This window comes from Prinia subflava, chromosome 4, assembly GCF_021018805.1.
Source record: "Prinia subflava isolate CZ2003 ecotype Zambia chromosome 4, Cam_Psub_1.2, whole genome shotgun sequence".
Lineage (NCBI taxonomy): Eukaryota > Metazoa > Chordata > Aves > Passeriformes > Cisticolidae > Prinia > Prinia subflava.
In genome coordinates, this window is record NC_086250.1 from 3708864 (window position 1) to 3731088 (window position 22225).

At 38.3% G+C, this 22225-nt stretch overlaps 1 protein-coding gene across 1 annotated transcript in view; it reads left to right on the forward strand.

The window, feature by feature from the left end:
- Positions 1 to 22225, forward strand: part of PIK3C2G (phosphatidylinositol-4-phosphate 3-kinase catalytic subunit type 2 gamma) — a 181164-nt gene that overhangs the window by 31652 nt on the left and 127287 nt on the right. The window contains exons 9-13 of the mRNA XM_063395184.1: positions 2979 to 3095; positions 8482 to 8515; positions 15011 to 15206; positions 18087 to 18209; positions 20984 to 21115. Coding sequence (XP_063251254.1) covers positions 2979 to 3095; positions 8482 to 8515; positions 15011 to 15206; positions 18087 to 18209; positions 20984 to 21115 — 602 coding nt within the window. The remainder of the gene's footprint in view (positions 1 to 2978; positions 3096 to 8481; positions 8516 to 15010; positions 15207 to 18086; positions 18210 to 20983; positions 21116 to 22225) is intronic.

The window sequence follows — 22225 nt, forward strand, 5'->3', positions numbered from 1 at the left end:
TAATTAGTGTCTCAAAAATTATGGAGCTCTAAAGTAATAAGTAATACTCATAAATATATGATAAACAAGGCAAAAATGAGAACCCTTTATTTGGTCTTTAAATCCTTATTTACTTATTTTCTCTGACTTCTGATTAGATTGCTTAAAGAAGGTCTAAAATTCAGGTTATTAGAACTAACCCTTATCCCAAATCTGCACAGGAGTAATTCTGTCACCTTTCCAAGCTGTTCTCATGCACATAACTGGGATTGTTGTTATTCCTCTCTGGTTCACCACTACCCATCTTCAGCACACTCTGGAATTTAAAACTTTGGGAACTACTCCCATGTTGTAAATTAAGTCCACACCTAACTCCTAAAGTTCTGTACTCACCTGGAAATTCCTCAAGCATTCAGTTGTAACCAGACACATCTCGAGAGCCTCAATTGAAAAAATCAAAATTATTAATATTTTGCACATTTTTCTATTTATTTGCAAATGTATTCTTCCATAGATATGGGGATACCAGTATTTTGGACTTATGGGACAAGCCCACTGTCATTATTATTCTAATTAGTAATAATGGTAAATAAATGGAAAATTAATTTTGAGATCAATAATGACTCTATGAAAATAAAAATTTTTAAAAGATCCAAAGATGTCTGGCACAAAGGCAAGGGTTGAAATGTAAGTTTTGAAATGTAATTCTCAGACAATATGTGCTGTCAAGTAAGCAGCCAATGTTGATTGCCCTGTTAACCACTTCATTTTGAAATCCATTCAAAACGTGTTGTTACTGTAGAGAGAACTTTGTAAATTTTTTATGCACAAAGTAGAAGTTCTGGAGTGAAATCACTTTTTTAAAATCATATAAATTATTGAAACACCAAAATATCCTTCTAAGATTCTGCTGTATTTAAATATGTAGAAGGGGGAAAAAAATTACAAGTTGTTGACTGTTGTTCTTTTGGAATTGCAGAAGATGGGATTTTTTTTCTGTAATTTTGTAAGAAGTTAATCTCTATCACCTCTTCTTTGGGACAAAAATCAATGTCATATATCTCCACATGAAAAAAAGAAAACTCTTAAGTGATAATATCCCAGCAGAGAAATAGTGTGGAAGAAGCCATCATGTGCAGTATTCTGATGTAGCATCACATCATTTTATGTGCTTGCTCTTCTTCATCTGCAATATGCTCCTTAGAAGTAGCTACCATAAAAATAAAGTGTATGGCAAAGTAGCTTCTATAAATATTAATACTTTGATAGTTTATCTATAAACAGAATAACATATTCAACAGAAATTGATACATTCCTCAAGATACCAATTCTCTTTATGGAATAGCATTTATATATACCTACAAAAATATATAAACTGTGGGTGGGTTTGAGTTGTTTTATTTTTCTCCATCTAGAGAGCTGTTTCTCTGCTCAAGGGTTACTTTTGTGTATGTCTATTGCTTGTTACTGCTCAGAAACTGCCCTGCATAACTTTATTTATAGGCAAAAAAATCCTTCTTCTAATGCATCTGTGGAGAGGAAAGATGTTAAATTAAAACTTGTTTAAATCAAATGCAACATTGGAATGATATTTAATATTAATTATAAACCCTTTATAGTAATTTTTTTATATATATACACATACACACACACATAGACCAATTTATTTTTTCAACAACTCAGAGTGAACCAGCATTTATAATACTTTGGAGTTGTCAGTGTCACACAGAGCAAATCCATACCACTGAGCAGTCAATCAACTTCAGCCCAGAGGAGGCTCTAAAACTCTCAGGAGATCACAGTCAGCCTTTCCCTCTCTAGAACCTGTAGTGTGAAAAGGTGTTTCTGCCCTTAATTACTAAAAAAAACACCCTCAAAAACTTATGTTTAAAAGAATCTGGCCACCAGATATTTGTGGATATTTCATATCATTCAGTCCTGCTTTAGTTTTCCTCGAAGCAGATAATGTGGCAAGTTAGTAAGCTCAATATATTTTTATATTTATTTGTAATAATGACAGGTGTTAACCATCTCAGTACAATCTGTGCCTAGACCTTAAGCCTGAAAACACAAAGTTCATCTTGGTACAATTTTTATTTTTCAGGCATGAAATGCCTGAGTTAGAGAAATGATTTTCTGGGTACATCGACATGCTATAGTGCACTAAAAGGAACATTTATCAGTACAGAAACATGGAGAATATTTATAGGAGAGCTTCTGCTTGTTCAGAGAATGTATTTTAAGGTTTAATGAAGTGATATAACCATGCAGAAAGCACATGAAATTTTATTTATTTATTTTCCTGAACATAGAGTACTTGATATTTAAAGATTGTATTTTCCTTCCTTTGGGGGTCCTTTTTTTTTTTTTAAATTCCCTAAAGTATTCATCTAGAAACTTTTTTTTCTCCATATGACAATATTTAAATATCTAAGTTTACAATCCATAAGATTTCATAGCTTTAATTAAATACATAATTTTGCAGAAAACTAGTTGCAAAAGTACTCAGTCCACATGTGTCAGATGATGCAGCCTCCCACACAAATATCTATTTTTAGGAGGACCATGGCTGTTTTCCAGCTCTCACAGAAATGGCTAGGAGACAATAGTGAGGATAAATTCACAGAATCACAAAATCTCAGAATATTTGTGAGTCATTTGGCTTCAGGTCACCTCAGAAATTTCTTGACAGTGCTTTTACACTCCTGGAGTTCAGAGAAACCAAGGTTTTCCCTTAATATCAGTGTTTGGTACCAAATTTGTTGTAGCTTTGACCAGCTCATATTTTGTGTATTAGACTTTAACAGAAATGATTCTATGCTGGGAAAACATTGGCCTGTGCTTATTTCAGTGTAACCAGAATAAACCACAGTGTTTGAATTTTGCTTGAGGTAGGAGGATTTTCTACACCCACACTGCCATGAATTTTATGGTGAGGTATTTCTGGTAAATGCTGTGTGTCCATTTTTTTTTCACCCCCTTTTCTTTTCTGTCAACAGAATAATGTTGATAACGTGATTGAAGCAACTAAAGCCATCTGCAGTGTCCTCTGTTTTGTGGAAACCAGAGACATCAGTGATGCAGTCAGGAAACTCCTTGCTCTGGTGAAAGCACAGGTAAAAAATGCATGGTCATCTATTTTTCTCTTTAAAACTGGAACTTGAATGGGTATCACTCATTTTTTGGTTGATCCAGTCCATTTTACTGCCTTGCTACACGTTTTCCCTTTGAGGAGTGTTGGGTAAAGGCACTGGAAAAAAAAAAAAAGTTGACCATGTGTGATGTGACAGAGGAGCAACAGAAGATTTGCCATGTGTTTAACTGGGACTGACATTCTCCTGCATTTCTTTCTTGTTCCTATTCAATGTACAGATCTCCTCTTTGCCACATCATCTATTTACCAAACCTTGTGATTTCAGAGTATTAGATTGTCAGATATTTAGTACAGTATAGGCAAATTATTATTTGTCAATAATTTAAAAAATCTTCCAAAAATAGTGGTTTTTTTTCAGATTGAAATGTCCCTGCTGCTTATGCAAAAGAGTACCAGCATCACAGAGTCCTGATTTTAGCTGAAATACTCTTAAAACACTGAAATGGCTTTTCCAGGGGTTTCTGTATAATTGTGAATAGACACTTTGGAGGGCAGAATCCCTTCTCAGTTTGGTCATCAGCTGCTTTGGTATAACCTTAGACAAGTCACTGTAACCTGATTTATAGAAGTTCTGAGCACCAAAAGCTCTTTTGAAGTCAGCATCTTGGAGATACAGGTGCTGAGCAAATCTGAAAATCAAGCCATTAATCACTTGGATTTACTCTGGTGTAACTGTGAGTCATGATAATTTTTTCACACCCTAAGGAAATTCCCTCTTCACACTTCAAAAAGCAAAAAAAAAAAAAATAAAAATTGTTACTGAGGAATCCTCTTCTGTCCTTACATAGTCTCTTGTCATTCTTTCTCACAGCAAATCCTATTCAGAAAAACACACCAGACTGTGATCCTTGCATTCAGACCTGCTTGCAAGATTTTTATCCTTTCTCTTTATTGTTGGTTTCTATTTTGTTTTTTTCTCCTGGCCTGTGATACGTGTAAGAACACAAAAGACTGGAAGAGCCAAGCTCGAGGGTTTTTGGTTTGTTGCTCAGACCTGAGCAGCTGATTCACTCAAGTGGCTTCTCTTGCTTCCCTTCTAGTTCACTGCATGCTTCACTGCAAATCTTGCTTCTGTATTGTCCTAAATCTTTTAATTTCTCCTTTGGCATCAATTCTTAGAAGTCACTATCGGGGATGAATTCCTGCATAGATGAGTCTGTGTTGGCACACATTTTATCTGGCAGGTGTGGAATCAAATGGAATAAGAATACCCATTTAAGAAAAGCTCTTTTTGGATATTAGAGGACAGATACTCATATTGGAGAAACAGATAAAGGAGATAAAAAGGGATTCATGTGATTTGCTTTTTGGTTAACCTCCAGACTCTCTTAAGAGGTGCCAGGATGATCAATGTCTTGTCCTATAGACAAATATTTTTTCAATCCAGAATCTTTCTTAAGAGGCAGACAAAGAGCTGGGCCCAGTTCAAAGATAGAGAGGAAAGGAACAGAACTTTGATTTAGAAAGGAATTAGAGCAAAAGAAATCTATCAGGATTAATTTAAACCTTTTTTTTTTTTTTTTTTTTTTTTTTTTTTTTTTTTGATAAGAAAAATTTTGTGTCTTCTTCCTTTTAGTGTTCAGGTCAGCCCTGTGAACCCAATGTGTAAACTCCTCTTATAACTGGTTTATACATCCCTTGGTCCATTTGCAGAGCCATCCTCTCTGAATTTGAGCAGGGAAATAGGTGCAGTGGTCAAAGAGATGAATCAGTTCCCATTAGTATCCTAAGTCAGAATACCCTACATGCCATCCAGGATTGCATAAAGGGATAAAACCCAAAGAGTGCAGGCAGTCTTTTTCAAGTCTTGGGTTTTTTGTGGATGTTCACATTTCTTCTGCTTGTCTTCAGAGCCAGTGTCACGCAAATATTGATTTCATTTTTGAGATAAGTGGCTATTAATAGGCAAATAATTAAATTATGAGCTGATCTATCTTGTTGTAGAAAGAAAGAAACAAAAAATAAACCCTCTGCTACAAATATTCCCTATTTGCCATTGCTCATTCTCCAGGAGGTCAAAATTTCCAGCTCCACTGTTAGACCATCTCCAATATTTGCAGGTTTTCCTAAAACAGTTTCCATGTTCTTCCTCTCGTGGAGGGAGCAATACACTTCCCTTTTTCAGTTCCACCTGTTTGGATTATAAACCCTTCAGAGCAAGGAGCACCCGTCCTTATCTCTGAGTGCAGAACTGGCTGTGATCTCCAGAGGCTGCAGCTGATAAGTGGAGATGATAATGATGCTGTTTGCTCCTCTCTAATGAGCAAGATGATACCTCTCCTGAGTGGCTTCCTCTGAATGTTAAAAAGATTGTGTCCTGATTGAACAGCCTCAAATATTTTTCTGTCCTAATATTCAATAAGGAGCTGCTTCATGTATCTCTTGAAAACTACTGACTAGATTGCCACTCGTGCTTTGAGGTTTTGAAGTTATTGAGGTTTTGTTCTCTGAATGCTGCCTTTCAGCCTGGGTTAGCTGAGCTGGTTCTCTGTCCCTTGAAGCCTTCCTGGAAAAGCTGCCTGTGACCTTGCCTGACACCCCTGTCCCTCTGACTCCTTCTGTGCTGAAGCAAACCTGACTAAAAACTGACTTCAAACAAGTGGAGGGGAAAAAAAACCACAAAAAAACCCCAAAAAAGCTCAACTATTCCTGCACCAGCAAATGCTGTTGCTGCTTTTTACTCCTTTGAGAAATAGCTGCTAGCACAGTTGATAGACCTCAGCAATCCAGAAAAGGTTTGGCTTTGATTCCACAAAGTGCTTCATCTCTCTCAGCAGCTGAACTATGAATTTCATAAAAGCAGTAAAATATATTCCTGCATGTTTTGGAACTTGAAGAGTGTCCCATTTTGGGAAAATAGTCATTATATGCAATGCCTCACGTATAAAATAATATATAAATGTAACAAATCAGTTTGCAACTCTATTTGTCAATATTTATACAAAGACAATTGACCAGCCTTCCTGTCTGCAGCAAAATATGTAGTCAAAATTAGTACTCAGCAGTCAGTTATGCCATGGACTACCAGCTCCCCCAAACCTCTTTTTGATTTTAACTCATATTGAATAGTGGGGTCATTTTTTATGTGAAGTTTGGGTACTGAAAAAATTATTAAATGCTGCAATATTGCTGTATTTTGCCACATTGCTTGATTTCTTTTCTATTGAAAAATTCTGTTGAATTGTTTCTATTATGTTCATCAGTGTAGTACCAAAATATTTTGTTAGAAGAGAGGGGTTTTTTCAGATGAGCAGGTAAACTGCCCCACAAATTAAGTGACATTTTTGAGGTTACCTGTTACATCTCAAGCACTGCAGCATTACACATCAGCTAAGGAAGAAGTGCCAGAAAAACATTCTGACTGCTTTTTCACATGGTTTCCTGGTGCTTTAGTGTAATACACAGTGTGGTTTTATGTGGAATATTTTCTTAACATGTCTATTTGGCACATAAAGCCTCAGGGAAAATACTACTTACTTTTTCCAATGCAAATGACATAGGTTGCCAGTATGTGTTTGTTTATAACTATGTGTACATGTGTGCTCTCCTACTTGGAAAAAGAAAAATTGAATGTGCTTCTATTTAATTCTAGTTTTAAAAAAAAAGTAAAGAAAACAAAGAAACTTACTTTCAATCTTCTGTCTTTAATTAAATTGTACTTATTACCTCCTTACTGCCAGTGCTGTGCATTCCTGTACCGTGGTTAAGAGATTATGAAAGCAGCTGGCACCAGTGCTGGTTTCTTCTTAACTGATTGCATCTCTTTGTAAATGTGATTATTTCAGTCTCTAACCAACTAGTCTCTAACCCTGGGATTTTAAAATCCATTCAAGGGAGGCTCTGGGCATGATGCACAATTGATGTTTTTCATCTCTTCTTTTTTCTTTTCTTTCCATTCCTTTCTTACAGCAGCTCACAAAAAGTCCTAGGAGATCAAATCCTGCCAGAACAGGCACTAATCCACTATATATTAAGCATGCTATGCTATGTTGAAATTAGAAGTACTGTGCCAAAAGGTTGTTTGCTTTCCAAAATTTGAGGGAATTCAACAAAGGTCTCTGTTCCCATTTGTCTCACTGCATTATGAAGATTGTGAAAACATAATTCTCAGCCTGGATGGTGCTTTTCTCCCCTCAAGTAAGCATTTGACTGCTTCTGTTCATCTTCACCAGACAAATGCTGGCAGCTCCAAGCTGGGAGCCAGAGGGAGAGTGCACATCCAGCATTGTATTTCTTCTGCCACCTCTGCATGCATTGTAATTTTTAAAAAGCATCATGCTGAATACATATGTACTAACATGAAGCATTCCCAGCCCGGTGCAGAGGGATTAAAGACATTAAAGGGCAGAAAACCTTACAGGGATGCGGGTTCACACAGTGCAAGCCACAGGCCAGACTGAAATGCAGAATTAACTTGCCTTGACTCTCTGGTCAAGGTTTGCTGCTTATTTTTGTGTTGCTTTGGTAGATGCAAGTCTGATCGTAGCCTCATAATCATAGAGTGTGCTGGGCTGAAAGGGATCCACAGGGATCACCCAAGTCCAACTCCTGTCCCTGCACAGGACTCCCCAGCAATCACACCACGTGCCTTAAAGTGTTTTCCAAATGCTTCCAGGACTCTGTCAGCCTTGGGGCTGTGCCCATGTCCCTGGGGAGCCTGTTCAGTGCCCAACCACCCTCTGGGTGAGAAACCTTTTCCTGATCCCCACCTAACCTCCCCTGACCCAGCTCCGTGTCATTCCCTGGGTCCTGTCACTGATGCCCAGAGAGATGACACCAGTGCCTGTCCTGTCCCCTCGTGAGAAAGGTGAAGAGCATTTTGAGTTCTCCTCTCACTTAATTTTTCCTTTTGGCCACCCCTGGTGAGCTGCCTGCTCAAAGAGGAGGAGAGCACAGCTATTTTCACTGCTCTGGCACAGGAATGAGTGAAATGGAGGGCCCTTGAGTGGAGGCTTGCTCTCCTCACCTTTGAAAGGATGCCAAGACTCTCCCTTGTCTGGCTGTGTAAGCCTTGCAGGGGGATGGAGAGGGATCCTCATCTCTGTTGTACCACTGCAGAGGCTGAGAAGGTGTGTGCACCTTTGGTAAGTGCTTCTTTGTACCTTGACATGCCCAAATACTGCCAGAAATCAGGTTTAAGTGACTTGTCTGAAGTTGTAGAGGAAGCAGGTCCTGGTGCTCTGAATCCCAGTTGTGTCTTGTGTCATCATAACGTTAAGATAAATCAAAATCCTTCTCCCTTTTCAGTGCATTTTCCATGAGTGCTATTCCTATAACCATTAAAACTTCTACCCAGTCTTTTCTGAAGTGACTGATTCCTTTTTTCCTCTCTGGTTTTGTCTTTATAGAACTCTCTTCAAAGTGTGGAAACACCAGACAAAGGTAGAGTGTTATTTTTGCAATATGTTAATTCAAGATGTATCATCAGAAAAACACATGTTTTGCTATTTGTTTGTTTTACTAAACTGTTTGGGTGGGCATATTGCAGATGTTTACATGTTAAGGTGCATTATAAGGTAATTATGATAAATTGGAATTTAAATTGAAGTGATCTAAAAGTGTAAATAAAACAGCATTTCCACAAAATAACCTGGAGATTCAAAAATAGAGAATGAATAGCAGCATGAGAGAACTGAGTACAGGTCATGGTGGTCATGGTAGTTTTATTTAATCACAACTCTCCAGGTAGAGAAAAGGGAAAATAATGAACTTCATGGAAGCCTGAAAATTATTTTTCTGTGTGACTTTTCCACCTGATTGCAATAACTTGAACTCCTCCCTCTGTAAGCTTTAGTTCTTTGTGATTTTTTGCTGTATAAATAGTGTCTCGTCTAATGGTAGACTGTCATACAAAGAGAACATTCATTAACAGTAATGGACAAAATTATAGACCCTGCCTTTTTTAAATTCTCAGAGGCGCCCAGCACTGTTGGCACCTCTCAGAGCAAGGGATGAGCAGGATTCTGCTGTCTGTCATGGCCTCTGAGATGCCTTTTTCCTCTCTTTTCTCTGTTTGCTTTTCTGGAGTGCAGTGTGCTCAGAGAGGTGAAGAAAGGTGAATTATCTGCAGTCTTTCAGACACACAGTTGGTCCAAGTGCAGTTTGTTTCCAAATGCCAGGCTTGTTTCAGTGTTATTCAACTTCATGAGCTTCAGAGAAAGGAAACAACAATTCAGTTTGTAAGCTGCCAGGAAAAGCTAAGCAGCTGGAGGGCCAGGAGAGTGGGGAGGGAACAGAAGGGAGAAGAAGGTAAATTCAGTTTGTGGGACTCTTTCTTGGATATATTCCTTTTTCCCATGAGTTTTTTTAACACCTTTAACGGCAGCTAATTGCTCATGTTAAAAATAATCAATAGCTACTAATAAACATCTACCTTAGAAACATCTTCCTCCACACACTGTTCAGAAAATGGAGTTCAAATGGATTTAAAACACTCCTGGGATTACAGGTATTTCCAAATTTGAACCTCATCGAATCAGCAGGAAAATCTCTCAAGGAGAGATTTCTCTCAAGGAAAATCTCATTTATTGAGGAACAGTGAAGGAATCAGTGTTTACTCCCTACTTCTCTGTAGCTGTTTATTTATGCTAAGAAATCTTCAACTGTGAAGATGTCTCTGTTTTTGGCACACCCTAATTTCATAACAATTGCAGAATCCTTTTGGTGGTGTATTATTAGAAACTGCAATTTACTGATCTCAAGTCACAACTTGCCAGGCCATTAGTCACTCTGTGGAGAAGCCTGCATTCAAATCCATCCAAGGTAACCAAATTTCAAATTGTCCTTTTGTGTGCAGTGATGTACATTTCAGGGATGTTTTAACATGCTGCATGCCTTTCATCTATTCATCTATACATGCTATTCATCTGCACCTGATAAATAAACTAAATAGACTGAAAGCCAGCAAAATATTTTAAATTAGGCTAATGAACATGTCAAAGCTGGTGTTAAGAACACATCTGGGAAAAACCAAGTGGGAGTGCAATGACCAAAACTGCTGTACAGGAACCCAGGTCTGAACTCCCAGAAGTGGGGAAATCCATGCTGCATCTTCTTTGGGCATCACAATTTTCCTTAGTCCCTGTCTTCTCAGTGCTCACCTTCTTTATAATGCCATGGGGCCTCCCATCCTCTGAGCTAGGGACACTAACCTGGAGAGGAATCCAGATGATGTTTTCACCTGCTGAAGCTGGAAGTAAAAGACAAATAAGTTGGTGAGTTGTAAGATCCTGCCAAATTTAGCTTTGTGTTTCCTTTTCCACCTCATTTGCTTCCCATCCTTTTTTTACTCCATTGTGCTTAGCTGTCTAGGATTGCAGGCATGCAAAAATGTGCAAACCTGTGACCCAAAATTAAAGGAAAATCATAGCTCAGTGCTGTTACATCTTTCCAGATCTCTGGGAAGCCAAAACCCACGTGCTTTCCTTCCTCAAGCAGCACATTGTAGATGAAGTCAGAATTGACAGCTGAGGAAGAGACAGGCTGGATTTCCCATTTGTGCTGTTCATTTCTGCCTCTCATATGTATTCATGCTTATCTAAAAGAAAACAGCATCAAATTTTAACAGCAAGAGCAGCAATCAGTTACTCCAACTAATAATTTCCATTTCCTTTCCCCCTTTTTTCCCCAAGAGATGATTATTACCCTGAATATCATAAAAGAATTTTGTTTTTCTCCATTATAACTTCTCTCTACCACAAAAGAGAAAAAGATGAAGGATACTATTAAAATTGAAGCCTTACTTAAAGAATTGTTTAGAAACTGCTTTCACCTTGCTCTTTAATAACAGATTTTCAGAGGTTTATTACTAGTCATTCACCACGGACTAAGAAAGTCAAAGACTATATTCAAAATATCTTGATTTAGTGTTCCAATGACTGCCTCTGTGAACAGTGTTATCTCTGTAGAACAATTTATGCCTCTGCTGTGAACAAAGCAATACTTATCCACATTATGCCTAAGTCTGGATCACATTCCTTTTCCTCTATATGAAGTCCTTAGAAGACTATATTCAAGTTTCAGAGCTCAAAATATTTTCTGTATTTCTCGTTAAATGGGAGGAACTGTAGGCATTTCTAGACATGAGTACCTTTCTGCAGCATCGAGGCTTCACAGAAAATAAAGATTACTCATGTTAGTAGAGATTTAGCTGCAATCCAGGGTATGAGCAGGCTGCAGGCTGGGACAGACCTGAGCCTGTGTGTGGCTCTCAAAAGCTGATTAATGAATGTTTGTTCTGTGTCTACTTCAGGCAGGGATTTCACCAGATCACACATAAAAAGCAGCTTTCACTATTTGATCAGTAGTTCCCTGGGACCCATCCAGAAGGTCTGGTGTGCACCAGGAGCTGATGGTGCTGAATCAAGAGTCTTTTCCAACTAAATTGCTGGAGTTGTTGTCTTTTAGAGTGAATGCAGACATGTAATGCTTACAATACATGTGATGTAGTCATGGTTACATTTAAGACCGTAAAGCTTCTCTAACTTATCTCTAGACCTGATAATAAAAACATTCACAACAAAAAAGGGTTTGGGTTTGTTTTTTTGATTGTTTGTTTGAGATTTTTTTTGGTTTTTTGTTTTATGGGTTTTTTTTAAGACAGAAAATGGGATTTTTTGTTTTCTTTTGTTAGGGTTTCCTTTGGAGCTGGAAAATCCACTTTCTTCTTTTCTTGGCACAAAGCCATTTCATTTTTTGAGAAAAACATTTTGCTTCACAATACAGAAAAATCTCAAGGCATTTCTATTGATTTCATTTCATTTAATTTTTCTACGTGTCTCCTGCATTGTTTCCTAACCAGAGCACAGCTCCTCACCTCTAAGTTGTTGCTGTGTTGCACCCTGATATATTGTCCCTCTAGCCAGAGGCTTTTTAATCAAGAACAGTTTTTAAAGAACTGAAACTCCCAGTTCTTCACTAGAAATAAACAGAAGTTATCAAAGTATTATAAATCATACAGGAGCAGAGACATTTTTGATACCAGGACAGCAGGAGATTTTTAAGTTGCTTTCAAGGCATAATCCATAGGATTCTTCAACTAGCAAAGGAAAACAATCCGGTGAACATTGGTGCTTGGAAACTGCATCTGATCAGTGTGTACATTACAGCCTTTTCATGTTTTGCCTCTTTTTTATTACAGTAGTGATCTAATTAATGCTGCTTAGCACTTTACCTAAAGGTTAAGTGGATTTTTTCTATAGTTTTGGGTTTGGCATTTTGTGTCTGTCCTAAACTGCATTCAGTATCTTGCTCTTTCTTTTTGCTCTCTGAAAATAAGTTGGAAAGGAAAAAAACAAAAATCAAGCTCCATTTCTCGAAAAAAATTTTTTTAATCAGTCAAAAGGGTCATAAGCTTTCATTCCAAATTCTGTTCAACCAGATTTTTGTCATGTTTTACCTGAAGAAAACATGTACAGGTCAGAGTGTTCAACATACACTGAACTGACATCATCTGCTGGTGCAGTAACAGCAAAGTCCCTGCTCTGCTGGAAGATCTGGCAATAAAATAATATGTAAACTATAATACTGGACTGAGAAGAAAAAGGAAATGGGTTTCTGTAAGGAATAAGCTGCTATATTCCTTCCTAAATCCTGAAGGCACCTGCAGGTGTATTCATTAACACCTCCAGGATTGTGAGGATTGTTCTGTTTCTCACTAGAGGTAGAATTTATTCCTTCAGGCTCCCCGCACAAGGCACTGTCAGAAATAAGCATATCTGGCAGCTGTGGGCAAAGTTCACTTCCCTTGTTCTCATCTCATTTCTGCAAGTCAGATTTCTCCTCACCTTCAGTGAAGAGGTGATGGCAAATAATTTCACAGCAGAAATAAATGGCGAGGTTTGAGTTGTGAGATTATTAATCTTGGTCAGGGTTCACTTTGCAATGAGTCCATTCATTGTCTCTCACATCCTGGGCATGCCTGGGACACCTTTCCAGAAAACAGGTTTTGATGTAGCTGGAACTATGAGTCTGCTGTAGGAAGTCCATGGCTTGTGCTTTTAAATCAGTGAAACACCAGTTCTTTCTCAGCTGAGATTTATTAAAAGGCATAAAAAGCAGTAAAAGTTCTCTGGCTTCATAAATGGGTGATATCAGTTCAGCCTGCCATATCCTACTCAGCAGCTCATTAAAATACAGTGAGAAAATGCTGAGTAAGTTTTGTGAGTAATGGATGTTTACAGACTACCCAAGATGTTTCCCTCTAATTCAGTTAATTGCTGCTGGTCCTAATGACTGAAGAACGGGGCTTGGAAAAGGGTTGATCCTGGCACAGAAAACATAGACTGTTTTATAACTGAGAGTGAGCAATAAGAAAATTAATGTTGAAAAAAATCCTGAACCTGCAAACCAGATCATACTCAGACATCTGCTTAAACACAAGGAACTCTGTTCCTGAAAATATCTTCATTCTGTTTGTCCTAATAATCAGATAAATAATGCTGGAGGTCATTTGTCTCCCTTGGCTGCCAGCTGAAGTGATTGCCCCCCAGTTCCTCCATCTCTGCCTTCACCCCCACAGGTTGCTATAGCAAGTTCAGGGGTTTGTTTGGTTTTGTCTGCTTGTGTTTTTTTTTTACTTATCTGACATCACTTTCGTGGCTCAGGTAAACCATGGAAATCATTTTTTGTGCAAATATGGTCAGTGGACAGGGCAGCTTGGGTGTAGTGATAGGCATCTTGCATCTTAATCACTTCCTTGTCTGGCACAGGTAACTTTTCTGTTATGGAAAACACACCCCTGTATTTGCTCCTGACTTTATTATTTGGGAATCTTTTGCTCACGGAGTATTCCCTTCTATCTGTGGCTTAGCTGAGATAGAATACATTTCTTCTTGTTCTGGAGACAAAATCTGAAACATTTTACCCCCTATAATATAGACTGTGTTAAACCTGTACATTTTCACAGATTCTGAACTACCTTTGACCCTCTTTTGGAGAAGATACTGAGAAGGTTCTATTTAGAAATCACTGACTTTAATAGGCCAATTTTCATAAATAAGGGATTTGCTATTACACTACATTTACCTGTCAACCACTTTGAACAGATTAGAAACAAGGAATCTCCCAAGGAGCTGTGGGTCCTTTAATGAAAATAGTGTGGTACTTTTCAGACAAAGTTCTGGGTCAAATAATAGTTAACTGATGTCCTCTTCTGGGCCTCTTAAGAAGGTTCCATATGTACCACTATGGGTAAGTTCTTGGAATGTAAAAGAATTCAGTGCAAATTAAGCATTTAGTTTGCATTTACTAAGTGGTTACACATCCAAGAGAACAGCCTGCCTTTCGTATTTCTTTGTGTAGATTACAAACAAATATGTAACTGTATTTCAGTGTCCATTTTTTGTGCAATATTATCACCAACCCATGACCACTGAATTCTGACTTTTTCTGATTGTGGCTTCTGTTTTATGTGATTTATTGATTCAGCTTTATAGTCTTAAAATTTAACCAGTGCCTTTTCTCCCTTCTACTGCTGCCTTGCCAGTTCCCTTGAAGTAAGTAGCTACATAGGTGCTGAAATGACAAAATACCTGCTTCATAAAAATCCTTCCAGCACAAATCTCAAAGACTGAAATGGCATATCTGAGGTACACAGTAGCTTGCTGTAGTTGAAAGTGCTTACTTTGAAAATGCCTTACTTTGAAAATGCCTTAATTTGAAAGCACTGTAATGAAAGTCTGTTAATGATACTCCAGAAATGAGCTAAGGCTGGTTGCAGAAGCCCAGATGGCTAATTGGCTTCAGTTGTAGGTTATGTCATTTTAATTAAATTTTATTAGGAAGCATTTCAAAGCCATAACTGATGGTTTAGGATAAATATAGTTCTTCACAAACTACCTATTGCTAACCTTTATTTATTCCTCTGTCTCCTCTCAGTGCTAATAGAGGCTGCTGTGACCGAGCTCTCCACGGCCATCTCTCGTCTCATCCACATCTACAGCAGCAGCTTTGATACAAATTTCCAGCTTGCCAGCATACCTAAGAGCCCTTTGTGTGCAGACATCAGCCCAAATTCCCAGCTGAGCTTCACTGTCTGTGCTGCCCACAACATCCCAGCAGCCTGGGTGGACAGGTAGGGGCAGATCCAGCAGGGGTTCCCAAGAAGATGTGTGGTCTCTTTGACAAAAGTCATTTCTCACAGATACCAGCTCACCTCTGCTGCTTTGGGGGTGGTCCTAAACTGGTGTTAGGGACTGTGTGATGCACACCAAGGGTGTTTGGGCTGGGATTTGGTGTGGTCTCTGCAGGACAGGTAACTGGAAGGGCTGGGGCCAGCTTGCCAAGTGAAACAGAGGGGTGCTTTTGCTTGAACCCAGTCTCAGTGAGGATTTCTCAGCAATTTTTGTTCTTGGTGTGTTCAAACCATGTCATGTGCTAAGCACCTGAATTGGTGATGCCCCTCATAGATGTGATTAAAGTTGAGAGATCCAAGTAGACCTGCTATCAACACAACAAAGGAAAACAAAAGGAAACAGCTTTTATTGAAAAAAGAGACAACTTAACAAAAAGCTAATAGAAATAGTCTTTTCTAAAACTAGTTGTCTCATTAAGTAGCTGCTTTTCCTAGTCTGAGCAAAACTGGTGTTCTTCTCTTACCACTGCAGCGTGGTCAAAGGGGGACAGGAGAACACAGGCTGGTAGCATCCTTTTTATGAGTCAAAAAGTTGTTCTCAAAGTTTTGGTTAATTTTCCCGTTGCTCCCTCCTTACCTTCAATCCCAAAGGACTGTGGGATCATTAGACTGTGAGCAGGAGGTTGTATTATACAGCATTGCCTGAAATTAGCCTTTTAACAAAAACCTGAGAGACTTTGCAGTGGTTAAGGTAATAAAGAAAGATTTATAATCCCTACCCTGATTTCAGATGGTGATGACATTCTCACTGCATTTTATGTTTTACCAGAAAAATGGGATATTACACACAGCCTGAAGGCCATGAATGACTTCAATGCTGTGTTCAAACTTATGAAAATGAGAATTTTTCTTCCTCCTAATCTCCCTTTCCAGTCTGTCCAATATTCATAACTAGCATGGACTTCTTAACACAAACTGCTGCTCTAACACTTGGTTTCCTCAAGTTCTTTTATTGACATTGTTCACAGCCATGTTCCCCATGCTTATTTTTCTGCACTCTATGAATTCATACTGGCAGTGTCATGGATCCCATGTTCCCCTTCCACAGGTCACACTGTGACCTTGCAGCTGTTTTAACATGTATTTGAACATGTTTTTATTCCTACATATGTTTAATATATAAAATGTATTCTGAAAGAAAGTAAACACATTATAATATATATTATATTATGTATCAGTTCTTTTGTTTAAATAGCAGAACTTAATTATTTAATTGTATTAGAACCTTTTATTTCCTGAACTATCCTCCAACTCTTTGTAATTTTAGACTCTAGGGGAAGTATTTCCTAGTCCTACAAGGTCATTTTTCCTTCTCTGAACTGACACCTCATAGGTACCACAGACTACAGAAAATTTCCTTTCAATTAATTAAAAAAAAAAAAAGACGACAAGTAAAACCCAAATCTGCAATAATAATTATAAAACATAATATTCTGAAAGAGATAAACAATCATTCTTATAAATATGGCAAAGTCAGGCACCTTCCATCTGCATCTGCCTCAGATTTCCTGTTCACATTTGACTGTTTCCCATGTTCATCATTCTTGTCCAGAATGAGATCTAAAGCTGAGCCTGGCAGGAAGATCTGGAAGTTACAAGACTCATTAGGAACATTAGTTATTTATAATCTATTTTGACTAATATTTTAAAAGATTTCAGTAAGAAGAATGTGAAACAAGAGATATTCCCAGACCCGAATTTCACTCTGAAGCTACTCAGTTCAGTTTCTGAATTGAGGAGAGGGAGAGGGAGAGGGAGAGGGAGAGGGAGAGGGAGAGGGAGAGGGAGAGGGAGAGGGAGAGGGAGAGGGAGAGGGAGAGGGAGAGGGAGAGGGAGAGGGAGAGGGAGAGGGAGAGGGAGAGGGAGAGGGAGAGGGAGAGGGAGAGGGAGAGGGAGAGAGGAGAGGAGAGGAGAAGGCTTTAATGTTTCTGCTGTAAAAAATGTATATATTCCCTTGAGTACTAATCTGCTTTTTTACAGATTGAGAAAAGAAGGTGTAAATAGAATCATAGAATACCCTGGGATGAAAAGAACCTTAAAGATCATCCCATTCCACCCCCTGCCCTGGGCAGGGGCACCTCCCACTATCCCAGGTTGTTCCCAGCCCCATCCAGCCTGGCCTTGGACACTTCCAGGGATGGGGTAGCCACAGCTTCTCTGAGCAGCTGTGCCAGGCCCTCACCACCCTCACAGTAAAGAATTTCTTCCAAATATCCAATCTAAATCTAACCTACTTCAGTTCAAAGCCTTTCCTTGCCCTATCACTACATTCCCCTGTAAAATATCCCTCCCCATCCCCCTGTAGCTGCTGGAAGGTGCTCTGAAGCCTCCCTGGAGCCTTTTCTTCTCCAGGCTGAACCCTTTTTCTCTCAGTCTCCACAGAAGAGATGCCCCAGCCCTCTGAGCCTCCTTGTGTCCCCCTCTGGACCTGCTCTGACAGCTCCATGGCTTTCATGCTCTGGGGACCCAGAGCTGGATGCAAATCTCCAGCTGGGAGATTTCTTGTTGACTCTGTGATGAGCAACTACCAACACTTCAGTCACGTCCAAATTTTCATTCACTGCAATATTGAAAAAAAGAGAAATAATGTTAAAACATGGAACCCAGGTGTCTTTAAGATTTCTCTTTAATTCTGAACTTCAATGAAAAAAGAAAAAAAAACCTTAAAAACCCCTCCACGCACACATTAACATGATATGAATTATTATAATTCTTTTTCTCATGTAAAGATGGATTTTCCTAAGTTCCTGAGGGATTAACTGCAAGTATACTGTGCTGGACATAGCATATTACAAGTAATTTTTTTTCTCTCCTTTGCAGCTACAAAGTTTTCTCTTTTTCCTGTTTACTAACTTATGCTGGGAAGACAATATGTCAAGTAAAGATTTGCAAAAATACTCCAGTTAAAAGATCCTTCTTTTTCCTGGCTGACTGGAATGAGAAGTAAGTTTTGGCCTGTGCTTGATATGTGTTTGTCTGGCAGATATTAAAAATCCAACAATCAGAAAAAAATATATTTTTTATGGATATTCTTCTTAGCCAATTAAATTGCACAAAATTCACTTAGAGAGACTGGAATGAGAATGGAGTACACAACCCTCAGCTGTTGGGGTTGTTAGGTTGGGGGGTTATTTGTTTGTTTAATTTTTGGGGCAGCTATTTTATTTGGCTGTTTGTTGTTTTGTATATTTTTCTAAGAAGGATCTGCAGTTTTACAGTGAGTGCCTTAATCTGACACTGGAATTTTAGGGTAAAGGCTGCCTGTTACCTGTCCAGCTCCCACTCAAACGTTCATTTAAGGCAACAGCATGAACAAAAGCATATTTGCAATAGATGAGAGAGAAATACACTTTTTATTATTATTTGGTGATGATATGGAATTCTTTCAGCTTCTTGAGAATTACATATTTGCATTTACAATTTTTGAAATTTTTGGTATTTGCATCACTGTTTGCTGCATTCTAAATCTGAAAGCAGCTTGATTGCATTAGAATTGAACAAAGGCCACAAGTCTGAAAAGGTTTGTTTTGGTTTGGGTTTGTTTTTTTTTTTAATTACAATTGAATACAGAGTGTAATTCACAACTTCTCTTTGCTTTTTTCTGAGACACATGACAGTTTCAAACTGGTCAGATGGAAGAAGAGCTCTTCATGTCAAACACATTTATCTTAGTGGAGAGATACAGGAAGATTGCTATGTCTGCCCTGTGAATAAGAAATAAAATGGTGCATTTCTGCTAAGTATCCAAAGAAATTATTTTAGGGCTTAACGTCTGCTTTGGTGCCTCATTTGTATCCATAGCATTTAAGTACATAACCCTCAGTCTTTGGTGTGATTGGAAAGCAGCTGCTGTCCTTGTGTTTCAAAAATCACATCACCCCCTTTTCCTCTGTAGGAATTTTCACCTTGTCCAAGTTTTGGTCAAGAAGTTTCTTATGGTACACACAGGCTGATAACATTGAAGTGTGTGAGGAGGATTATATTTCTTATGAGCACTTTTGGCTTCCAAAAGGTGGCTAATGCTTTTCTGGAATGCATGCTAACAAAACATTTGCTAAAACAAAAGATAGAATTTTGGATTTTTAATTTTTGTCTTTTCAAAGCATTAATGGTCCTCTAAAGTTAATTCTGTCAAACATTTTTATGTAGCAAGTGTTGTTGGTCGCTCAGTGAAAAAGGCAGAACAAGTTATTTTTAGCAGGTAAACCAGTTCATTTTCCCAATAACTGTTTCTAACTAATTATGAGCAAGGAAGAGTGCATGAGACAGGGAAAGCAAATTTGAAAGCTATAAATAGGGACATGTGGGAAGATGGTTGAGGATTGCTTCTCAATTCTGTTCATGGTAATCAGAAAAGTGGGAAATGCTGTCTTGCTTTGTTACCCAAAGGGGGACGTGTGCAAATCTGCATCATTTCCAAATGTTGGAAGGCTGATGATCTGAAATTTTGACTTTCATGCTAATTTGGAGTACTTCAGATTTTCACCCATCTACTTTCTTTCAGTAGCTCCTCAGCACGTTCAAGGAAACTTTCTCAAATTCAATAGAAATTTGATAGATTTGGAACTGGGAGCAAAATCTTATGATGATTTTTTCTTTTACTATTACCATGTCTTTCTTCTAGCACCCATAATTCTTATGTTTTGCAAGCTAATATACTTTTTAAATGCAGTTTCTACATTTGCTTGCTGTTTAAGTGTGACTATATATTTTTAAAAATGCTGAGTTGCATTCTTCTGTCACCCAATTACTCAGATTTATCTTTTAGTCTGTTTTCTTAATCTCCATTTTATGCAGATCTTTTGTTTTCTTAATGATTATATTATCAATGTGGGATAATCCTGGTAGCTCCTAGCTCCTTATGTTGATTTTCTTTATACAGAAAAGAATATAATTCATTTTACTCTACACTTGAGAAATTCGAGCTTCCACTGAATATACATGGAAAAAGCTAGAAAATTCTCTCTTCAGGGAAAAGAAAATGAAAACTCACACACGTGTGGGTAATTATGTGTGTGAACTTTTCATACAGCATGAAACTCTCTGGCTTATTGGAATAATTCTGATTTTAGATCAATATTTATAAACTGTGTAAATGAACTGAATGACCAAGCAAGCTAATGGTCAATGCAAAGTCAAGATGAATATTGATGAAAACTAAATTTTCTCACTAAAAAATGCGAATTTGTCATTGCTGTTAAGACAACATCTGCCTTTAAGTTGTGGTTAAGAAATACCACACCACCAAAACACACCTGAACAAGAGAATGATTATCATAATCAGGAGCAACTCTTGTTTTTTAAGGGATGTTCTCCTCTGAAGACACAAGACAGCCAATAACTGCTGCTTTACAGTTCGCCCTTTCACAGGTTGTTTATTCTGAAATAGCCTTTCATTGATAAGGTAATTCCAATGCAAAGTTAATTAAGCTTTTCCTGCCTTTGCCAGCTCTAGTAGTTTAACACTGAAGTCAAGGAGTTTTTATCAGCCTCTTCTCAAATGCTGTGACTCAGGTCAATGGTTGCCAATACTCATCAATGTATTGGAAGGATCTATCAGTATTTTCCTGTATTTTCCTTCAGAGTGCAACTTCTGTAATTTACAGCTCAATATATGTGTTAGACCATCTAGAAAAAGGAAGAAAGATCCCACTTATTGTAACAATGCTCAAATATTTTTAACTTTTGTTTTTTTCTCTTTTCTGATTTTCTTTTAGGGTCAACTTCCCTCTACGAATAAAGGCTCTTCCAAGGGAAACTATGCTGACAGTAAAACTACTGGGAGTAAACAGCACCTCGAAAAATACAGAAGTGCTTGCTTGGACATGCTTCCCATTGTATGCAAAAGAGTAAGTTTGGTTTTGTGTGACCTTAAGAAAAAACCATTCTTGAATAGTGTTGCACTCAACCTGGGAGAAGAATAAAAAGACAAAATCATTCATTTCAGGACCTCCTGTAATAAGCCTGAGAGGGTCACTTGCAGAAAACAGCTTTTGATGTGCCAATAAGAGCCCCATGCACAGGTTGTCTCTCTTTTCCCTTTTCCCTTTTCCCTTTTCCCTTTTCCCTTTTCCCTTTTCCCTTTTCCCTTTTCCCTTTTCCCTTTTCCCTTTTCCCCTTTCCCCTTTCCCCTTTCCCCTTTCCCCTTCCTCTCTTCCTTCCTCTCTTCCTTCCTCTCTTCCTTCCTCTCTTTCCTTCCTCTCTTTCCTTCCTCTCTTTCCTTCCTCTCTTTCCTTCCTCTCTTTCCTTCCTCTCTTTCCTTCCTCTCTTTCCTTCCTCTCTTTCCTTCCTCTCTTTCCTTCCTCTCTTCCTTCCTTCCTCTCTCTCCCTCTCTCTCATTTTTCTTGGTTTAGGTGACTCTTTAACTCCTAGGATAAGATTCCCTGGGCCTTTTGAAAGACCCTTTCCTGCAGCTTTGCCAAATCTTTCTCTTTCTTTCTTCACAATGTATTTTTGGGTGTTGTTGTTGTCATTGGGTTTTTTGGTTTTGCTTTTTTTTCTGTTCTCACACACATTCATTCTGCTTAAATTGGGACAGTTGGTGGTGACCCCAATGAGCACTTTTCCCTCTCCACACCACTTTAGAAGCTTTCTTCTCTTCTCTAACCACTTCTTTGTACACAGTACACAATGCAGTGGTGGTTTAAAGTGCTTGTAGCTTGGATGTCTCTGCAGTGATGTATAAACAAAGATCCAAGGTAAATTTTCTGCAGTGCTCTAAATATATTTCAGGAGCACTGAGACCTCTGAATTTAGACTGAGTTGTTGCAGTGATACATTTTTTATTTAGGCTCCTTAGCCCTGTAATACCCTCTGTGCAATAGAGGGATACGTTCAAGCCCCCCAAGTTTCTGCATCAGTATCCACCTCTAAGCTGCAGCTCCTTCCTTATCTTGAGACACCTTGATCTGCTTCTCTATATGGTGACAATCACCACTTAAAACCAAATAAAACAAAAA